The 20,937-nt window shown below is 50.8% G+C and overlaps 1 protein-coding gene and 1 pseudogene across 1 annotated transcript in view; both read right to left on the reverse strand.

Annotated features, from left to right (window-relative positions):
* Nucleotides 1-20,937, reverse strand: part of MYO1F (myosin IF) — a 37,089-nt gene that overhangs the window by 5,929 nt on the left and 10,223 nt on the right. Inside the window, exons 2-19 of the mRNA XM_086409701.1 lie at nt 20,492-20,629; nt 19,936-20,025; nt 19,756-19,850; nt 19,296-19,383; nt 19,086-19,175; nt 16,998-17,129; nt 16,698-16,832; nt 16,315-16,447; nt 15,908-16,104; nt 14,134-14,214; nt 13,954-14,040; nt 12,884-12,970; nt 12,241-12,408; nt 10,530-10,615; nt 7,902-7,983; nt 6,283-6,389; nt 5,714-5,812; nt 5,410-5,554 (exon numbers count right to left, since the gene is read on the reverse strand). Coding sequence (XP_086265827.1) covers nt 5,410-5,554; nt 5,714-5,812; nt 6,283-6,389; nt 7,902-7,983; nt 10,530-10,615; nt 12,241-12,408; nt 12,884-12,970; nt 13,954-14,040; nt 14,134-14,214; nt 15,908-16,104; nt 16,315-16,447; nt 16,698-16,832; nt 16,998-17,129; nt 19,086-19,175; nt 19,296-19,383; nt 19,756-19,850; nt 19,936-20,025; nt 20,492-20,629 — 2,040 coding nt within the window. The remainder of the gene's footprint in view (nt 1-5,409; nt 5,555-5,713; nt 5,813-6,282; nt 6,390-7,901; nt 7,984-10,529; nt 10,616-12,240; nt 12,409-12,883; nt 12,971-13,953; nt 14,041-14,133; nt 14,215-15,907; nt 16,105-16,314; nt 16,448-16,697; nt 16,833-16,997; nt 17,130-19,085; nt 19,176-19,295; nt 19,384-19,755; nt 19,851-19,935; nt 20,026-20,491; nt 20,630-20,937) is intronic.
* Nucleotides 15,222-15,307, reverse strand: LOC147368690 (small nucleolar RNA SNORA70; annotated as a pseudogene).

Below are 20,937 nucleotides of genomic sequence, written 5' to 3' on the forward strand. Positions count from 1 at the left end.
TCTTCCCATACATAGAAAAGTGCTAAATTCCTTCACTTGGGGTGTCTGGTTTTCTTTAATTCACAAAATACTTTTGACGTTCAGACTACCTGTTCTTTGTTGCAAACTTCTACGTAAACTGACCCCTCCCCCTAACTCCTTGGAGCAGTTTTCTCAGGGTCACTTGAGATTCTGTCTCCCGGGCTTAAGTCCTAAAAATTCCCACCGAGCAAGACATAACTCTCAACTTTTCGGTTGTGACTATTAAGTCAACAGTGTTCATAACTGATCATAAAAAGTAGGTTTTCTTTCTCACCAGAGGGAAAAAACAACCTGTTGCAGGTTGCAGGCGATTGAGGGGTATTTTGTCGTTGTTCAGTCGCTAAGTCTTGTCTGACGCTTTGTGACGCCATAGACTGCAGCACACCAGGCTCCTCTGTCTTCCACTATCTCCCAGAGAGTGCTCAAATTCATGCCTATCTAAGTATCTCATCCTCTGTTGTCCCCTCTTCCTCCTGCCCTCAATCTTTTCCAGCATCAGGGTCTTTTCCAACATCAGGGTCTTTTCCAATGAGTGGTATTTACATATTCTTTTATTTCTCAGACCAGTACTCTGTGGATCCAGGAGTTTGTGTGCAAATCTTGTGCAAGTAATGCCTGTATAGGGTGTCTGGAGGGCACGTACATGCATTCTGTGGTTTGCTGAGGGAATGGCAGGTCTGAGTAAAGGGAGACCAGCCGTGCAGAACTAGGGGCAGACCAGTCAACCAGGACAAGTGTCTTCCAACCTTGTTATTTCTGCCCAGGAGAGAGGGTTTGGTTTCAGCTGGGGAAATAAAATCTTTCTTTCTCCACAGTATTAAAGGCATCTCTTTGCATGCTGCTAAGGGCAGGGGTGGGTGTGCTTAAGGTGGATGACACATACACCCCAGATCTGAGCTTGACTGCACTGAATATCGTTCTCCCCAAACTTAGGTGCACTTGGCGGGAACTTGTGAATGTGACTTTATGTGGAAAGAGGATCTTTGCAGAGGTAATCAAGATAACATGAGGTTAGACTTAGCAGCAGCAGCAGCAGCAGACTGGAGTAGGGTGAATCCAAAATCCAATCTAACTGGTGTTCTTATAAGAAGGAGAGACTTCCCTGGTGGTCCAGTGGTTAAGAATCCATGGTTCCAATGCAAGGGGTGTGGGTTTGATCCCTGGCCAGGAAACTATGATCCCACATGCTCCATGGTGTGTCAAAAAAAAAGAGGGAAATTTGGACCCAGATACACGGAGAAGAAGGCCATGTGGTGCCAGAGGCAGAGACTATACACCAACAATATAGGTATGATGTATCTGTATACCAAGGAATGGCAAGGATTGCTGACAACCACCAGAATTTAGGGAGAAACAAAGATTCTTCCCTGGCACCTTCAGAGGGCTCACAGCCCTTGATTTTGGATTTCTAGCTTCCAGAAATGGGCTTCCCAAGTGGCTCAAAGGTAAAGAATCTGCCTGCAATGCAGGAGACTCAGCTTTGATCCCTGGATTGGGAAGATCCCCTGGAGGAGGAAATGGCAACCCACTGAGGTATTCTTGCCTGGAGAATCCCATGGATAGAGGAGCCTGGTGGGCTACAGTCCATGGGGTAGCAAAGAGTTGGACATGACTGAGCATAAGCACAAGCCTCAGAAACGTTGAGAAAATAAATTTTTACTAGGTTAAGCCAGCCAGTTTGTGGTACTCTCTTACAGCATCCCCGGGAAGCTTGGGATAATGGGTCGCCAAATGTATTAAACATTTGAGGCATTTTGAATTCATGATTACAAGAAACAAGACCCAACTCTAAATAAGTGCATCTGTAGTTGAGAAAAGCTCCAACTCCATTAATTAACTTAATTCTTTGATCAATTTTTGAGAAACCACAGTTTAACTGTTTCCATTTTACTAAAATTATTTTCATTAGGAATAGTTTTCTTTTTGTTTTTTTTTTCCTGTGCAAATTTTTAGTCTCTGTTTTTTTTCCTTATGAGACTTTCCCACCAGGGGCCTCCCCAGTGGTCCAGTGGTTAAGAGTCTACCTGCCAATGCAGGGGGTGTGGGTTTGATCCCTGGTTGGGGAACTAGGATCCGACATGCTGCAGCGTGGGGCCAAAAATTAAACAAACTAAAGTTTAAAAACTTTCCCACCAAGCTTTTACCTTTATGAGCTTCATTATTTCCAGCTAGTTCACCTTTCCCCCCTCAAAATGTGCAGAGCGCAATTTTGGTCAAAATTTGATTTTACCTCTATTGTCTTAGCCAGTGCTAGCATTCTTTTCATACTGCAGCCATAAAGTTAAAAGACCCTTGCTCCTTGGAAGAAAAGCTATGACCAACCTAGACAGCATATTAAAAAGCAGAGACATTACTTTGCTGCAAAGGTCCATCTAGTCAAGGCTATGGTTTTTCCAGTAGTCATGTATGGATGTGAGAGTTGGACCATAAAGAAGGCTGAGCACCGAAGAATTGATGCTTTTGAATTGTGGTGTTGGAGAAGACTCTTGAGAGTCTCTTGGACTGCAAGGCGATCCAACCAGTCAATCCTAAAGGAAATCAGTCCTGGGTGTTCATTGGAAGGAATGATGTTGAAGCTGAAACTCCAATACTGTGGCCACCTGATGGGAAGACCTGACTCATTGGAAAAGACCCTGATGCTGGGAAAGATTGGAGGCAGGAGGAGAAGGGGACAACAGAGGATGAGATAGTTGGATGGCATCACTGATTCTATGGACATGAGTCTGAGCAAACTCTGGGAGTTGGTGATGGACAAGGAGGCCTGGTGTGCTGCAGTTCATGGGGTCACAAAGAATCAGACACAGCTGAACTGAACTGAGCATTCTTTTGTCTGTGTGTGTGTGTGTGTCAATTTTTATCTTTTCCTTTCAGAGTCACATATTCCAACTTGCCCGTAACCAGCAAGATGGATTCTCTTTCTCTCTCTCACCCTCCCGTTTTCCTCTTTTTTCCTACCCCTCCCTCTCTCTTCTCTTTCTTATGTGTTAACACTTAAATTCTTCCAGGTGCAGTTATAGCCTCAGACAGTTTTGGTTTGTTCTGTTTACTGGAGTGGGTAGCCATTCCCTTCGACCCAGGGATCAAAGCCAGGTCTCACTGCTTTGCAGGCAGATTCCTTACCATCTGAGCCACCAGAGCAGCCCAAGTTTCTATCACTAACAATATCTATTTTGAATGTGATTCTATAACTGTTTTTATTCTTTGGAGCAAAGTACATCCATAGTGAAAAGCTCTAGGAGGTAAAGGCCAACATATCTGGGGGATGAAGAATCTGGACCTTCCAAGAAAGAGACTGTTTTTGTAGCTATGGAATCTCTCTAAAGCCTCCACCCCACTGTGTTACGTTTTTGCTTTGCTGAGAGAACAGTTACTTGTAAGTTACAGTAACATTAAGGGAATCAGGCAGACAATCCCCTGGTTGTATTCATAAAGTCCTTGAGAGGCTATGGAGCAGGTGATGTGATTATGCATGTGATGGGCACACAGCTGGGCGTGGCCCACACCCCCAGCACACCTTGCCCCCGTGCTCCAGCTTCTCTGGAACCTAATTCCTTTGGAAGTCAGGTGAACCAGTCCAGTTCACTGAGATGGTCATCTCTCTGTGTACTTTCCAGTCCTCACACCAAAGCAGGTGGCCAGACAGGCCCTTAGGGGCTTCGTCACCTTGGTTTCTTTTTGTTATTCTTGTCACTGTTGCTTTTTTAAAAACTTGCCCCCTCCCAGCTTTATTGAGCTATAACTGACATACAGCACTGTGTAAGTTTAAAGTGTACACATATATGTTGATCTGATACACCTATTATGTTGCAAAATGATTACCACTATAGGTTAGCTAACCCTTCTGTCCTGTCATATAATTACCACATAATTACCATGTCTTTCTTGTGGCAAGACCACTGAAGATCTACTCCCTAAGCAAATTCCCAGTATTTAATGTGCTGTGCTTAGTCACTCAGGAGAAGGCAATGGCAACCCACTCCAGTACTCTTGCCTGGAAAATCCCACTGGTGGACGAGTCTGGTAGGCTGCAGTCCATGGGGTCGCTAAGAGTCGAACACGACTGAGCGACTTCACTTTCACTTTTTCACTTTCATGCATTGGAGAAGGAAATGGCAACCCACTCCAGTGTTCTTGCTTGGAGAATCCCAGGGACGGGGGAGCCTGGTGGGCTGCCGTCTCTGGGGTCGCACAGAGTCGGACACGACTGAATCGACTTAGCAGCAGCAGCAGCTTAGTCACTCAGTCATGTACAACTCTTTGCGATGCCATGGACTATAGCCTGCCAGGCTCCTCTGTCCCTGAGGATTCTCCAGGCAAGAATACTGGAGTGGGTTGCTATGACCTCTTTCAGGGGATCTTCCCAACCCAGGGATCGAACCCAGGTCTCACACTGCAGGCAGATTCTTTACCGTCTGAGCCACCAGGGAAGCCCCCAGTATATAATACAGTACTGCCAGCCTTAATCACCACACTGCCCTGTACATTAGATCCCTAGAACTCGTTGTTGCTTTTGTTCCTGAAAGTAGAGGCAGCATAAAGTTTCAGGTGCGTCCAGCCTTTTGATAAAAGGCTAGAAACTGATGACAGTGTGCTGGAAGGATTATTTCTATGTTGGAGGATGTGAAATGAGGTTTGTCTTATAACAAGAAAATTGCCACTTTGGGACTTCCCTGGCAGGCCAGTGGTTAAGACTCTGCACTTCCACTGCAGGGTGCCTGGGTTCGATCCCTGATCAGGGCACTAAGATTCTGCATGCTGTGTGGCATAGCCAAAGAACACATAAAAATAAACTAAGAAAATTGCCACTTTGACCTGAATCTCTGGTCCAGGTACTCATGAATGAAGGAATGAAATAAGAAAAGAGAGAGAAAACAGGACAAGAGGAAGGAAGGCAAAGGAAGGAATGAAGATGATAGAAGGAGATGGAGGAAAGAACAAAGAAAGGAAGGGACAAAAAGACATTCTGGTCCCTTCCAACGGGCTATCACCGCAGGTGGATGTGTGTTTCTCCAGCAGCTTCCTGGCCCCAAGGACCTTCTAGCTTATTTTTTTTTTTTTCCCCGCCATGCCCATTGGTATGAAGGATCCTAGTTCCTCCCCTAGGGATCAAACCTGCACCCGCTGCATTGGAAGCTCAGCATCTTAACCACTGAACCACCAGGGAAGTCCCGCTAACTTAGTTTTCCTGAGCACTGTGCCTCGGACTTCCCATTTTGTCTAATTCTTACGTTGATCCTGCAGGGTGACTAGGACTCTCTGCAATTTCCAAATGGAGAAACCGAGGCTTGAGGGTGGCGGGGAGGAAACGTGCCCACGGCCACCCAGGCGCCTGAAGAACAGGACCATGCAAGTGATGCTGGTGTCTGTCTGTCTCTCCCACACACTTACGGACTCAGGATTCTTAACGAACACCTTGGTGCTCCCCATCTGGTACTGGTCCGGCTCCATGTTGACTGCCCGCAGCAAGTGCTGGACCCCCTGACGCTCGTCCCCGCGCCAATACGGCCACGTCTCGGGGGTCAGAATGGCGTACCTGAGGCCGGGGCGGGGGAGGGTCTGAGCGGCTGGTGGGGCTGCGGGCAGGGTGGGCGGAGCGTCGGGTGGTGGTGGGGCGACTGGAGTTGGGGGGCGGGGGGCGGACAGGGGAACGGGGTGGGGCGGGCGGTGGGTGAGTGTGGCACAGATAGCTCACCTCTGCAGGAACTTGGCGAACTGGCGGCGGTAGGCAAAGCCCGCGCGGCGCACCCTGATGTTCTCCTTCAGGCCCAGGTATTCCACCTGGTGCTTGACCCTGGGGAGAGGGCAGCCTGAGTCCCCTGGTGGCGGCCTCACCGCTCCGGGGGTGTCTGGATTCATGCTGGGAGCAGTTTGGGGGGTGAGTTCTGAGGTCTAGGGAGGGGGTTCAGTGCTGGTCCAGGGGTCCACTTGGGAGTTAGTTCTGTGCACTGGGGGCCTGGCTTCTAGGGGGAGGGGTCGGTGTTTGCTTCGTGGTTAGTTTTAGGATCAATTCTAGGGGTGGGTCCTGGGGTCTGGGGAATGAGGGGGACTGTATTATTAGTTCCACAGACAGTCTGGGATCCTCCCTGGAGACCTCGGTCAGTGCTAGGTGTAAATTTGTGCTGGTCCTAGGGGTTAGCCTGGGTGAGACCTGTGATGGATTCCATGACCCTGGGTGGGGGGGGGTGGTTTGCGAGGGAGGGTCAGTCTTGGGGACAGGCAGTGTGGACTGGCTTAGATGGGGCGGGGGTGGGGTGGGGTCACCTGTTCTCTTCCCAGTCGCGGGGCCTCTTGGTCTCATTGGGCTTGATGCATCGGATGTAGTGGGGAGTGCATCTTTTCAGCGTGGACACCAGGTCATTGGCTTGTTTCTAAGGAGGGGAGAGAAGATGGGGGATGGGGGGCACAGATGCAACCCTCTGGCCCCTCTCTCTTCCCATTCTGAATACAGCCCCAAGAGACTGAGACATGCTGCATGGGAACGTGGAGGGTGGCACCTGATGGACTCAGGTATCCCTGGTCCCTGTGTGGCTCTGTTAGCACATACCACATGGGGTTGATATCATGTGTGTGTACCTGACCCTTGAACCCCTGCCGCACTCACTGCTTAGCCAGGCACAGAGTAAGTGCTCAGCGAAGGTTTGTTGATGGAATAGCTGAGCACGTGGGAGCACACACTCCCTGGTTATTTCTGCCTGTCCTTTGGGGCACAGGTGTTTTAAAAGCAGAGAATCACACGTGTATGCCTGAGAGGTAGTCCTGCGGAGGAGACTAGAAAGGAAATCGTTCCAAGGGGGAAGACTGGAGGAGTGGTAGAGAGAGCCTGGCATGGATCACAGTTCTGCTGTGCGATCCAGGCCAGTGACTGCACCTCTCTGAGCCTTGGCCTCCCATCTGCCAGGTGGGACTAATCTCCTGTCTGTAAAGTGTCTAGTGTCTGCTGCCAGCACTGAGAAGTGCCCAATATACTGTTATTAAAGTATTATTATGATGGTACACCCATGTTCATAAAAGCACTCTTCACAATAGCCAAAAGGTAAAAACAGCCCAAGTGTCCATCGGTGGAGGAATGCATAAGAAAATATCCATTATATCCATGGTATATTATTCAGCCTTAAAAAGGGAGGAAATTCTGACACATGTGTGAACCTTGAAGATATTATGCTCAGGGAAATAAACCAGCCACATAAGTGTCCAATTCCACTTATAGGAAATCCCCAGAAGAGTTATACCCATAGAGACAGAAAGCAGGATGGCAGGTGCAAGGGGCTGGGGAAGAGGATGGGGAATTAGTGATTAATGGGGACAAATTTTCAGTTTGGGAAGGTGAGAAAGTTCTGGAGATCGATGGTTGTTATGGTTGCATAAGAATGTGAATGTCCTTCATGCCGCTGAGATGTACACTTAAAAATGGTTAAGGCTCAGAAGGTAAAGAATCCTCCGGACAATGTAGGAGGTGCGGGTTCAATCCCTGGGTCAGGAAGATTGCCTGGAGAAGGGAATGGTGACCCACTCCAGTATTCTTGCCTGGAGAAGAATCCCATGGACAGGGGAGCCTGGCTGGTGACAGTCCATGGAATCCCAAAGAATTGAACACAACTGAGTGACTAACACTTTGACTTTTTGTGTATTTTACCATAACGAAGAAGAAAGTGACAAATGACCAAAAGACCAAAAAAAAAAAAAAATCATTAGGATGATGGCTGATGTATGGATTTAGGGGGTTAGGAGGACATTAAGGAAGCTGGTCCAAGCTCCCCAACCCCAGCACTGGAAGAAGCCCTTGTTGAATAGGAGATGCCAGAGGGAGGGGCAGAGGCTCTGCGATGGGGAGAGATGGACACAGGAATGGTAGAACTGGGCCTGTCCCTCCCCATGCCCACCTTGATCTTGGAACCGGCAGTGCTGGGGCGGCCCTTCTTTTCCACGTCCAGCTTCTCGGGAAAGAGCATCCGGAGGAAGGCCCTGGGTGGGGGAAGAGAAGGAGTTTGGAGGTGCAGGTGAACCTTGGGTGCCTTCCTGGAGGTGGGGCTGTTGAGGTGTCTGGGACCCAGAGATCATGCTGTACATGTGCGGTTCTCCCTGAAGGTTGGTGGGTGTGATGATGAGAACCAGAGGGTGGGTTTCATCCTTTTGGTTCCTTGATTTATTTGTACTGTTACTTTTCCCTCCGTGACTGTGCATGACTTGGGTAGCAAGTAAAAGAAGACAGTTTGACTAAGTGATGTGGCATCTCTGGCATCACAGGTAGGTCCCCTTGGAGGAAATGTCTTACAGGCAGGGGCTTGCACATGCGTGCAGGGAAATAAAGACAAGGACCTTGATGCTCCAGCCCCGTGGGTGATACCCACAGATGGGCACAACCTCAGTGTCCATCAACAGGGGATTGGTTAAATTCACTTTGGTGAACCTGAGCAGGACCCTTGAGGGGAACTTCCCAAAGACAGACAATTCCTCCTCCTTCCCATGTCCCCCGCCTATTTTCTGTTTGAAAGTTTTAGCCTCCTAGGCCTTCTCTGAAATCCAAAGGGCAAATTTAATCAGAAAAGTGAGAAAATAAAGAAACAAAGGAAAGCAGTCAAGCAGGAAAAAATAATGATAGTTTAGCTGTAAAAGAAAGTTGAAGACTTTCAATTCTTCCTCAGTGGGTGTAGAGGGCTTCCTTGGTGGCTCATGGGTAAGGAATCCTCCTGCCAGTGCAGGAGATGAGGGTTCAAGGGTTCAATCTCTGGATTGGGAAATTCCCTGGAGAGAAAAAAAAAATGACAACCCACTCCAATATTCTTGCCTGGGAAATCCCATGGACAGAGGAGGCTGATGGGTTACAGTTCCACGGGGTCGCAAAGAGTTGGACACGACTTGGCAACTAACAACAAAGGGCTATAGATAATATCCTGAGCCATATCCTTAAGCTGTTTTGCAGATACTAAAACCCCTGCCAGGTAGAAGAAGTTAAATACATTCTGACCAGCAGCATGTAAACCCCAGACCAGCTGGAACCAGGTTGATTAAGATTTCTGAAACATCACCCTGTTACCTCACCATCAACTGATCAGAAAATTGTGAAAGGATCACACCCTGTGACCCTTTCTCTCACACTGTAAAGATCCTTCCCTGAAAGCCCTTGGGGAGTTTGGGGTCTTTTGAGTAGACCTACCTGTTCTTGCTTGGACCTGCAATTAATGCTGTACTTTCCTTCACCGCCTCCTAGTTTTGGGAGGTTGACTTTGCAGTGAGTCAGGTGGACAGGCCTGAGTTTGGTTTGGCAACATTGTTATGTTCATTGTTACATTCCTCTTTGATGAGATCCTCCCTGAGGGCTATAATCCAGAATGAGTGGACCCCTTGAGTGAGATGCAGACTAGTGTTTGCACGCATGCGTGCTCAGTCATGTCCAACTCTTTGCGACCCTATGGACCAGGCTCCTCTGTCCATGGGATTCTCCAGGCAAGAATACTGGAGTGGGTTGCCATTTCCTCCTTCAGGGGATCTTCTCCCCACCACCCAGGGGTGGAACCCCTGCGTCTCCTGCATTGCAGGCAGGTTCCTTTACTGCTGGAGCCACCAGGGAAGCCCACACAAGTGATAGGAATGGGGATTTGACTGCAGTTTTGCATGAGGGATCTTTGTGGGTAAGGCACATGTGTCAAACTGGATTGTGGTGATGGCTGTACAATTCTGTACATTTATTAAAAATCATTTCTAAAAATGGATGCATTTAATGGAATGCAATTTATATCTGAATCGGGCCATTTAAAAATAAGTATCTGTGTAGACTCAGTTTTACTGGATGTGGAGTAATATTGGACAGTGTTGCTGTAAATCAGTGGTTCCCAAACTCGAATGTACACATGGCTCCTGGGATCTTGTTAAAATGCAGACTCTGAGTCATTCAGTTTATGGTGGAGCCTGAGATTCTCTTTCTTTCAGAAGATGCTCATGTTACCATTCTAGAAACCACACTATCAGCACTTTATGAACCACTGTCTTAGAACATTCACCCTGTGGTATATTCCATTTGCTTTCAAATTGTGGTGCTGGAGAAGTCTCCTGAGAGTTCCTTGGACTGCAAGGAGATAAACCAGTCAATTCTAAAGAAAATCAACCCTAAGCATTCACTAGAAGGACTGATGCTGAAGCTGAAGCTCTAATACTTCGACCACTTGATGCAAAGAGCTGACTCATTGGAAGATACCCTGATGCTGGGAAAGATTGAGGGCAGGAGAAGGGGGTGGCAGAGGATAGATGGGTGGATAGCACCGACTCAATAGACATGGATTTGAACAAACTCCGAGAGACAGTGAATGACAGGGGAGCCTGGCATGCTGCAGTTCATAGGGTCATGAAGAATCAGAAGCAACTGAGCCACTGAACAACAAAATTGACTAGAAACAGCTGTCCCCACAAACTCTATGGAGTGATGGGAGCTCTGGGGAAGGTGAGGTGGTCCCTGGGCCTCCCCCATCCCCACGGGGAGTTGCCCAGAGACTTCCACGCCTGAGACCACTCACTGCTCACTGGTCTGCATCAACTCTATGAGGTCAGAGAAGAGGACATCACGGTTCCTCTCGCAGAAGCCATTGACATCATAGGAGACCTGGAAGAAGGTGGCACGGGGAGGAGTGAGAATCTGAAGTGAGGGATGGGGGGTCCCATGGGGGCCCGCTCTGGGGTGAGAAGACTGGGCAGTATCTATGGTTCACATTAGGCAGTTGGGAACAGCATGGACCTGGTTGGGGGACAGCCTGGAGGTCTCATGTTCAAGGTGAGATTGGAGGGTTAGGACTGCAGTCTGGGTCAGAGGGGAGAGAAGATGGAGGGTTACAGTCCAGATTGGGGGAGGCAGCTGCAGGCTGGATCAGAGGAAGGAGGAGGTGACAGTTATAGCCCAGCTTGGGGAGTGAGAGTAGGGGGGAGCAGTCCCTGGGTGTCTGCTAATTAATTTGGAATCAAAAAGTCACATTGAGCCTCTGTGTTCTGGTCGATTGGGAGCCTGGGGGATTGTGTCAGGAGGGTTATAGCACTGACTGGAGTTTGGTGGGTGGGTGGGTGGGGGGTTTCAGCCTGGCACGTAGACTGGGTCTGCATCCAAGGTGCAGGCTCCCTATAGTTCTGGTCGGGCTACTCTCAGGATGAGGAGCACGGAGCCCCAGCCCATTTTAGGAATGGTGGGCTGCAGCACAGTCAGGGAACCACTGGGACTGTTTACTGCCCATGATAAGATCAAAGAGAAAGTGCGCAGTCTTGTAAACTGGGGAGGGGGACCTTGGCCAGGGTGGGAGGACAATGGGTTTCTGAAACTTTGGGTAGGGGTCTGTCTGTAGGGGGTCTGTCTGAGGTGGTAGGTTGCAGCACGATCCAGGGGTCTCCAAGTTGGGATCAGAAGAAGGGTGGCCATGTTCTGGGTCAGGGGGACACTGGGGCTTATAGCTCAGATTAGGGCTTAGGAGGCTCTGCTGCCTAATTTGGGGTTGATGGGAGGGAGTTTGTACCTGTAGGGTGTGTGTGTGTGTGGGGGGGTACTCAGTCATTTTGGACTGTAGCCCACTAGGCTCCTCTGTCCGTGGGAATCTCCAGGCAATACTAGAGTGGGTTGCCATCCCCTTCTCCAGGGTATATTCCTGACCCGGGGATAAAACCCACATCTCTCGCAATGGCAGGCAGATTCTTTACCAGTGAGCCACCCAAGTAGTCTGTAAGGGGCAAGTGTCGCCGTCCTGTTAGTTGGGAGCGCTGTGGCCTTGATAGGGGAGTGGACAGTGGGTTTACCAGCCCTGCTGAAAGGCCATGATAGTGGGGGGGCTAGGCCAATTCCTGGGGGTCAGTGGGAGGGGGGCATCGTATTTCTGGTCAGTAGGGGGAAGGATCGAGAAGGGGATTAGTGTTCTTTAGCACTGGCTGGTGTCTGGGTAAACTCCTTCTGTTGGAAGATTGGGAGGCTGCAGCGGGAAAAAGCCTCTGGAGGTGTGTGTGGGGGTGTCTGAGGGGCGGGGCCTGATGGGCGGGGTCCGAGGGATAGGGTCTGAGGAGTGGGGGCGGGGCCCGAGGGAGTGGGATCTGATGGGCGGGGTTGGGTCTTAGTGGGCGGAGACCGAGGGGAGGAGTCAGGTTAGGTCTGAGGGGGCGTGTCCGAGGGGCGAGGTCTCATGGGTGGGGTCGGGCCTGAGGGGCGGAGTCTGAGGATCCGAGGGGCGGGGTCCGAGGGACCGGGAGAGGGCGCACCTTGCCAGCGTAGTGGTGGATGACGAAGCCCGCGCTCCAGCTGTTGAAGTGCTCGTGGTTGCCCACGGCTGCCTGCAGCTTCTGCAGCAGCGTCTGGTCGGCGCCGCCGCCCGTGGCGTGCATGGTGGCGCATACGTCGTCCAGGACGCTCATGATGCCTGGGGGGTTCTGTGGGGTGAGGAGGTGGGGAAGGGCTCAGCCCGGCCTGGCCCCAACCCCTTGCCGCTCCTGGGAGGGAGCGGAAGTGATGGGAAGCTCCGATGTGTGGGGATGCTGTGGAAGCTCTCTGGTACAGGGTGGGGTGGGGAACCCCATAAGGGATCCGTGCCTCTATCCTTTCCCCAGATGGAGATGAAGGGGGACCTGTCAACTTTGACCCCTCTCTTCCCCGCAGCCTGCCTTGGGGGCCATGTTTGTGGAGTGAATAAGTGACAGGTGAGCAGAGTGAATGGACGTGGTGGCTGATGCGTATGTCCGTGGGCCTCCATCTGCCTAAGGGGGAGCGTGGGTTAGAAGGGTCTATAGCGGCCCACCTCCAGGGTTCTCCCAGCTCTTCCAAGCCCAGCTCAGGGGCACAGTGATTTCCCAAGCCTAGTTCTGACTGGGGCCCAGCGAGAACCCCCAAATCTGGCTTAGCCCTTACCAGCTTGTTTTCGATGAGGTCACAGACGATTTTGTTGTTGAAGTACTGGATGGGGGTCCAGCGGATACCCTCCTGTACGTACTCCTCCTGGGGGTGGCAAAGGGGGCAGGGATGGGACCGGGCATCTGGGCAAAGATGTGAGTGTTTCTAGAATGTTAGTTTCACAAGCATGGGTGGAGGAAGTGTGACAGATGTCCCCCCCATAACTTGTCCCTCCAGTCTCATCACTTGGGACTGTCTCCGATAACAAATCTCATTTCTCTGGAGGTCAGACCTTCCCTCTGGGGTCCCAGAATTCAGCCCCAGTTACCCGAAGTGTGATCTTTTCGTGAATACATCCCATTTGGCTCTTAAAAAAAAAATCCCTTTCAGAGCCTGAAAGGCCAGTGGTTAAGACTCTGCTCTTCCACTGCAGGGGGTATGGGTTCAATCCCCGGTGGGAGTCTAAGATCTCACATGCAGTGTGGTGTAGCCAAAAATAAATAAATAATTTTTAAAAAAAATCCCTTTCTCACTTCTTCAATCATCTCCTGGTATTTGCCCTGAATCCTAGTCGCAGGCTCTGCCTCTGCAGGATGGGTAGAATGAAAATGGCAGGATTTTGTCCATCCCATTCATGGGGGTCTTCTCAGCACTGCAAACAGTGCCTGCTACATAGCAGGTGCTGCTCAGTCATGTCCGACTCTTTGCAACCCCATGGACTGTAGCCCGCCAGGCTCCTCTGTCCATGGGATTCTCCAGGCAAGAATACTGGAGTGGGTAGTCATGCTCTCCTCCAGGGGATCTTCCTGACTCAGGGATCAAAGCCATGTCTCCTGTATTGGCAGGCAGATTCTTTACTGTCTGAGCCACCAGGAAGCCCATTGAAGGTTTGAACAAAGAGGCAATGCTCCAGCCCTCATCAGAGCTTTAGAGGTAGAAAACCTCCTATGAAGAAGGAGCTTGGACATGTCAGCAGAGAGAAGTGTCCATGTGGGGCTGAGGTGTCCCTGGTTGCTTGGCAACCTTCATGGTCCCACATCTCCTCCCCAGTGACCCCTGGCCCTGGCCAGTTGTCTTCCCCTGCCCACCTGTTCAGCCTTCAGAGTGAGTTCAATAAAGATCTGCTGCAGTTTCTCATTGACAAAGTTGATGCAGAACTGCTCAAAGCCGTTTTTCTGCCAAGGGAGGAAAAGTGTGCCTCTCTCAGTGGGGTGATGCTGGAGCCCCCCCTCCCTCAGGGTGGGTGTGGGTTGGCCACAGGGTCATACCTGGAATATCTCAAAGCCGTAGATGTCAAGCACGCCGATACTGTACTCCTCTTGGGGCTTCTGCATGGCACGGTTGATGGCCTGTGATGCACAGGGACACTAGGTGAGTGGCTACACAGGCCTGCCACTCTCTTGAAATGCTCTTGTCCCCTCCCATCAGTGTCTCTCCTGCCTTCCCCATCGCTGTACCTACCCTCACCCCTGTCCATCATTCCTATAAGAAACCAGGTGTTAGGACATTAGGGTTCCTGCCTTGGGAGCTGGCTCTGCCCCTTAACCACTTTGCACCTCTATTTGCTCATCTTTAAAATGGGTTCACAGTAGCATCTCTCTTAGAGGGCTTTTTCTTAAGAATTAAATAAATCAGTGCATGGAGAACGGAACCATAGCTGGTATGAATTAATTGCTATGGAGTGTTGACTACTACAGTCACAATCCTTTTTTCTTTTTTTGACAGGAAAGTGGGATTTATTGGTGGGCATGAGTAAAGAGCAGGCTACCCAGGTGGTGCTAGAATCTGCCTATCAGTGCAAGAGACAGGTTTTATCCCTGTGTTGGGAAGACCTCCTGGAGGAGGAACTGGCAACTCACTCCAGTATTCTTGCCTGGAGAATCCCATGGACAGAGGAGCCTGGTGGGCTACAGGCCATAGGGTCGCAGAGTCAGGCATGACTGAGGTGACTTAGCACACCCGAATCAGGAGGGGACAGTGCCCAGGCTCTTGTGAGCACAGGGCCCACCATTTGTCCAGGGGGCAGTGATTAGAGCTGTATTTGACCCCACAGCCATCTGGAATGAGCCGCTTTTCTGCCACCATGTTTCCAAATTCATCTGCATTAAACTTAGTAAATCCTCACTTCTAGGAGATATGGATCTTCTGGCAGCCAGGGAACTTGAACTTGGCCCTGTGGAGGGCCTCAAACATATGCTCCTTATTCTGCAGCTTGGTGTGGATGGACATCATGACTTGGCCAGGGTGGACCCTGGCCACTGGGCCCTGGGGCTTTCCAAAGGCACCTTGCACACCTGTCTAGAGCCTAGACTGGGGAGAGGGGGCAGCATGTCCATCATGAATGTCCCCTGGAAAGGACTGTCTCCAAGATCCCTTAGGCAACAGGCCACCTACACTACCAAGGAGGCTGCTGTTTGCAATCATTGCACGTTTAGTCACCATTCTTGACCTTGACAAATCCTGTTCTCATCCACCATCACCTGGTCCATCACTTTGTCCTTCTGACAGCCGCTCTCGTGGCTCTCTCTAAGGCACCCACCCCTCTCCATTCCAGCAGCCCCCTTCTTGATCCAGGCCTGGACATTTCCCATAGCCCCCTCCTGCTTGGGCTCCATGCAACAGCCAAAGTGAAAGTGAAAGTATTAGTCACTCGGTTGTGTCCTACTCTTTTGTGACCCCATAGACTGTAGCCCACCAGGCTCCTCTGTCCATGGGATTCTCCAGGCAATACTAGAGTGGGTTGCCATCCCCTTCTCCAGGGGATCTTTCCCACCCAGAGATCAAACCCAAATCTCACTCCTTTGCAGGCAGATTCTTTACTGTCTGAGCCACCAGGGAAGCCCACAGATTAGTTTTTAAGGAAGACCTTAAATGTCCCATCAAATCACCTCCTGCCCTATGTGGTACCTCCCAAAGCTGAGCATTAGCGAGGTCATGACACTCAAGACACTCCCCCTCCCCCTCTTGGCTGGTCCAAGCCCTGGGCCTGGTGCTGCCCCAGAGCCCGTCTTCCCCTACCCCTGTCCTCAGAGCCCTACTTGCCTCCACGAGGAAGTCAAAGAGACGGGAGTAGAGTCCCTTGGCCAGAGCATCCCGCGTGTAGGCTGCCTGCTCCACGTTCAGGGTCACGTCAATGGACTCGCTGCGTCCGCCCCAGCGGCTGTCCATCTTGCGGCTGGTCAGTTTCTCCTGCAGCCGCCCACTGTCAATGCCCAGGAGGTAGGCGGGGAAGGCCAGGACTGCCAGGTGGTGGGGTGGGGAGAAAGGGAGCAGCCGGTCGGGTTCTTGGGCCTCACACGGGGGCTCCCATCTCTCCCCATTTTTGCCCCGTGACATCGATCTTGTCCGCTTAGGTCCTCAGCTTCTGGGGGCCACAACTGGGAGGAAGCAGTTCACACACACACACACACACACGCCTCCACCACACCCTCCGCAGCACCGACACTCACGGTCTGCGCTTTCCACCCGGGCATAATTCCCGTCTTCGCAGAAGCTGATGTTTCCCAAATGCAAGATGCCTGCCACGAGCTGCAGGACCAGCTCTTGGACGTTGGCCGGGATCCCGATGACTTGCATGGCGCTCTGTAGGCACATGGGGCACAGAGCCTGTGGTGCAAAGGCTGACCTCCAGCCGACCCGCGGGTTAGGCTTCAGTGGCCACAGCACACACATGTGGGGCAGGGGGAACGATCAGGACACCTGGACCCCTCTCCTGGCTTTTTTTTTTTTTTTCTGTGTGACCTTGGGCAAGTCCCTGTCCCTCTCTGGGCCTTGGTTTCCCAATTTGTAATACAAGAAGGTTTCCCAGGGCTGAAGCGACAACGGTGCTCACCAGAGTCTCACTGAAGTCGCTCCGGTCATCGGTGCCGTCCACCTTGTAGGTGTCTGACTGGTTGAGGTAGTAATAGTAGTCGGGAGTCATGAGCCCTAGGTTCTGCCGCTGCTCCTGAGAGGCCCCTTCCAGCAGCTGGAGGGCGAGTGAAGCTCATTCCCATTGTGGTGGACGGGTGCAGCCCTCGTAACCCCCCAGTCCTCGTCGTCACGGGCTCCCAAACACCGACCCTCCCATGGTATCCCCCCTGGGCTCCAGCGAGGCTCCCTCTGCCCCAGCCCATGGCCACCTTCCTTGCACCTGATAGTAGATGTGGAAATTCCTCTCATTTTCATTCTGCATGACCACGCGGGATTTCTCCAGCAGGAAGTTGGAGATCTTGCCCCCATCTGGCTCCCCTCCTCGGCTGAACTGGATCTCAAAGTACTTGCCCTGAACCCAAGAAAGGCACATCAGTACCTGTCCAGGGTCCCAGGGCTGCAGGTGAGGAAGGACAGGGGATGGGTCTTATGAGCCTTCTTCCCCAAGTGACCTCAAGTAGCTCTTCTCTCCCCAACTTCCACTTACTGTTCTTCTCACCAGCTCCTTTCCTCCAGCCCTTGCTTAAAATGGGTCCTGGGCCAGGAATACCTTTTCCTTGCTCCCTGATGATTCAAGCCCTAACCTGGGGCCTCTAGCCCTGTTGCCATTCCCTTCTCCAGGGAATCTTCCCAACCCAAGAATTGAACCCTGGTCTCCTGCATTGCAGGTGGATTCTTTACCGTCTGAGCCAAAATTATATAAAATAAAGGGCTTCCCAGGTAGCACCAGTGGTAAAGAATCTGCCTGCCAATGCAGGAGACATAAGTACCTTGGGTTCGACCTCTGGTCTGATCCAGGGGATTGGAAAGATCCCCTGGAGAAGGAAGTGACAACCCACTCCAGTATTCTTGCCTGGGAAATCCCACGGACAGAGGAGCCTGGCAGGCTACAGTCCATGGGGTCGCAAAAGAGTTGGACACCACTGAGCACAACAGCAGCAATAGAATAAAATAAAATAGAATTACATGTTCTTGCGATTCATCCATGTTTTGTTGTATATTAGTAGTCTGAAAACACAGACTGTGTGAGTCTATTTATATGAAATTCTGAAACTATTAAAACTAATCTACGGGGCAAAAAAAAAAATTAGAGTGACTTCTTCTTGGATAAGGTAGAAGTAGAGGTTGATTAGAAGGAGACAAGAGGAGACTTTCTGCAGAGATGGTGATATTCTGTGTACTGATAGGAGTGTTGGTTGCATGGGTGTCTGCACTCATCTAAATTAATGAATAGTCCCCTTTAGATTTACATTTTTGCTGTATGCAAATTTAACTTTAAAAGAAATGAAAGAGAGCTGCAAATTTATATTGGACTCTGATTAACCATCTGCATGCTCAAGTGTTTGAGGGAAAGGTATGGTGTTTAACTTATAGTGCATAAAAAAAGTGGATCGATACACATATGATTAAGCAAGAATAGTAAAATATTAATGGTAGAATCTAGGAGATGAGCATACAGGCGTTTACTGTAGTGTTTAGATTTTCCATGTATATGAAAATTTTAAAATAAAATGTTGGAGAAAATACTTCAAATATAATTATATTAAAATATATTCAAAAATAAAATATAATTAATATTATAGATAATAATATCCAGGGGAAAAAATCTCATTAGTGTCAGAATTCATTAAGCCATTTCCATGTTCAAGCATTTACTGAAATTATTGAAGTCTATGAAAGTGAAAGTGTTAGTCACTCAGTTGTGTCCAACTCTCTGCGACCCCACAGCCCACCAGGCTCCTCTGTCCATGGGATTCTCCAGGCAAGAATACTGGAGTGGGTTGCCATGCCCTCCTCCAGGGAATCTTCCCAATTCAGGGGTCAAACTTGGATTTCCTGAAGTGCAGGGAGTTTCTTTACTGTCTGAGCCACCACACCATCCCATTCCAACAGAGGAGACCCACAAGGTTACATTGGTTTGTTTTTGTCCAAGCCACACATCCAAACAGTGACAGAAGATGATGACAAGCCCAAGTCTGTTTACCTATCCTGTCTTTCATTAGGCTCAGCATAGTACCTGACACAGAGAAGGACTCCAAGAAGCATTTGATAAAAGAAAGAATGAACGAGGGACCTGAAATGCAAGTAGGAACAGAATAGCCTAGTTGCAGCCATGGGAGGAGTATTCAAGAATGGTACACGAACATGTCCTGGCCTCCATAGAGCTGCTGATCGGGGACTTTTTTTCCAGAGGGATCATGAACAGGAAGCCAGTCTCCCATTGAGGAGCAGGTATTTCCTGTACTCTTGAGCATATAGATAAAGGAAAGAGACAGAGACAAACAGTGTAGAGGCCACAGAGACTCACAAAGCGACTGGAATTATTGTTGCGCACTGTCTTGGCATTGCCAAAGGCTTCCAGCAGTGGGTTTGATTGAAGGATGATATCTTTCACATGCTGGGGAAAGAGGCAGGTGGGGGCGGGAAGAGGTCAGAATGAGGTAGGGTGTGGGAGTTTGGAGGTGAGGGGATGAAATTCTGTGTGGGGAGACCCAGCCCCTCTTCCTGTTTGCCTTACCTGGACCTTCTCGCCTCCGCCCGACACCTTGGAGATGTAGCCCATGATATATTTGGCTGCCACTGTCTTCCCAGCTCCACTCTCTCCACTGAGGATGGGTGAGGGAAAAGGATGATGAGTGACCAGAAGTGGAGGAAGTGCCCTTTCCGGTTGGGGCTCTGATTGTTCATTCATTGACGCCTATTGGGTGCCAGGCAATAGCCCAGGCTACTGGGGATACCATAGTGAACAAGATGGATCTAAATTTCCTGACCCTTAGATGGAACAGGTGGGCAATAACAGAATGAATGCATAAAATACGTCATGGATCAGGTGGTGAGCGGCTAAGTAGAGTGGGGCTAGGGGTGGAGAGGGACAGCAAGGCTCTGTTTGGATCCGGAATTCCAATTAAACCTCCCTGGGGTGGTGATGCTGTTTGAGGGGACCTTGGGGAGGAGGGTCTGGGGTTCCCACTCTGTACCTGATGATGACACATTGGTTCTCACAGTCTATAAGCATGTTCCGGTACATATTGTCGGTGAGGGCATAGATGTGCGGGGGATTCTCATATTGGGCCTGGTGGGAGAGATCAGGGCTCAGCCTAGGTCTAAGGTCGGGGGGAGGCCTTGGGGCTGTGGCTCCCACCCGGCCCCCGCCTCACCGCGCCCTGGTAGAGGTCGATCTCGCGGTCTGTGAAGTAGGGCATCTGCTTGAAGGGGTTTACGGAGATGAGCACGGAGCCAATGTAGGTCTGGGGTGGAGGTGGTTAAGGGTCATGCAGCGTCCTGGCAAGCTGAGTCCCTCAAGGGGCCCTGCCCCCTCCTCCTGCTCCCTTGGGGCCTCCTAGAGCCCCGTGGCTTGGAGGAAAGGATGGAGATACTCCAGGTGTCTTAGGAAAAAACTGAGCTGGATCCAGATTGAGGGGAACAGAGGGTGCTGTGCCTGAGTCACCCTCGAGCAGAGGGAGCAGTGAGAGCCACGGCCACCCCCAGCTGGAGCCCCGCTGTTACTCTGCTGTCCCCTGTGTCCTAACGCCCCCTGCTCTTGCTGCCCATCCCCACTCTGTTCCTGTGCTCACGTATGCGTGTCCCTTCTGTGCTACAGCCTCTCTTTCATCCTCCCCTGCCCTCACCCACCCACCATCCCTCCATCCGCTGGTCAGTCGTCCTCTGTCCCTGAGTCCTGCATCTGCCCACCCTGCCCATGGCCCAGGGTACAAAGATGTAGTCGTCCATGAAGCGCTTTCGGAGGTTGCCCACGATGCCGTCCTCAGTGATCTGGGGTAGAAGCACCATGTCGTCCACGCCGCTCTGCTTCACATTGTGGCTCTGCCAGTGGAAGCGCTCCTTGCTGCCCTGGGGGTGGGGGCGGTGGGGTGACGATGAGCCTCTGCAGGGGGCGTGGTGGGGACTGGTGCCTGAGCACTCCTGCCCTTCCCACCTGGCTCACCTACATCATCAGTTTCTGATGCTGTCCCCTTGCCCACCTGCCACCTCCCTCCCTCCTTCCCCATCTCAGGGATGACAGGAGAGGGAGACAAGGTCTACTCCCCAAAGAGGAGGACAGACAGAATGACAGCTTGGATGTGTCCCTCAGCCCTCTCTCTTTTGGTACCAGCATCCCTCCACTTTGTATCCCATTGCCATGGAGCAGAGGGTGATGC

Source organism: Bos grunniens, chromosome 7 (assembly GCF_055505025.1).
Source record: "Bos grunniens cultivar Pamir isolate PY7600 chromosome 7, Bosgru_T2T1.0, whole genome shotgun sequence".
NCBI classification, from domain to species: Eukaryota; Metazoa; Chordata; class Mammalia; order Artiodactyla; family Bovidae; genus Bos; species Bos grunniens.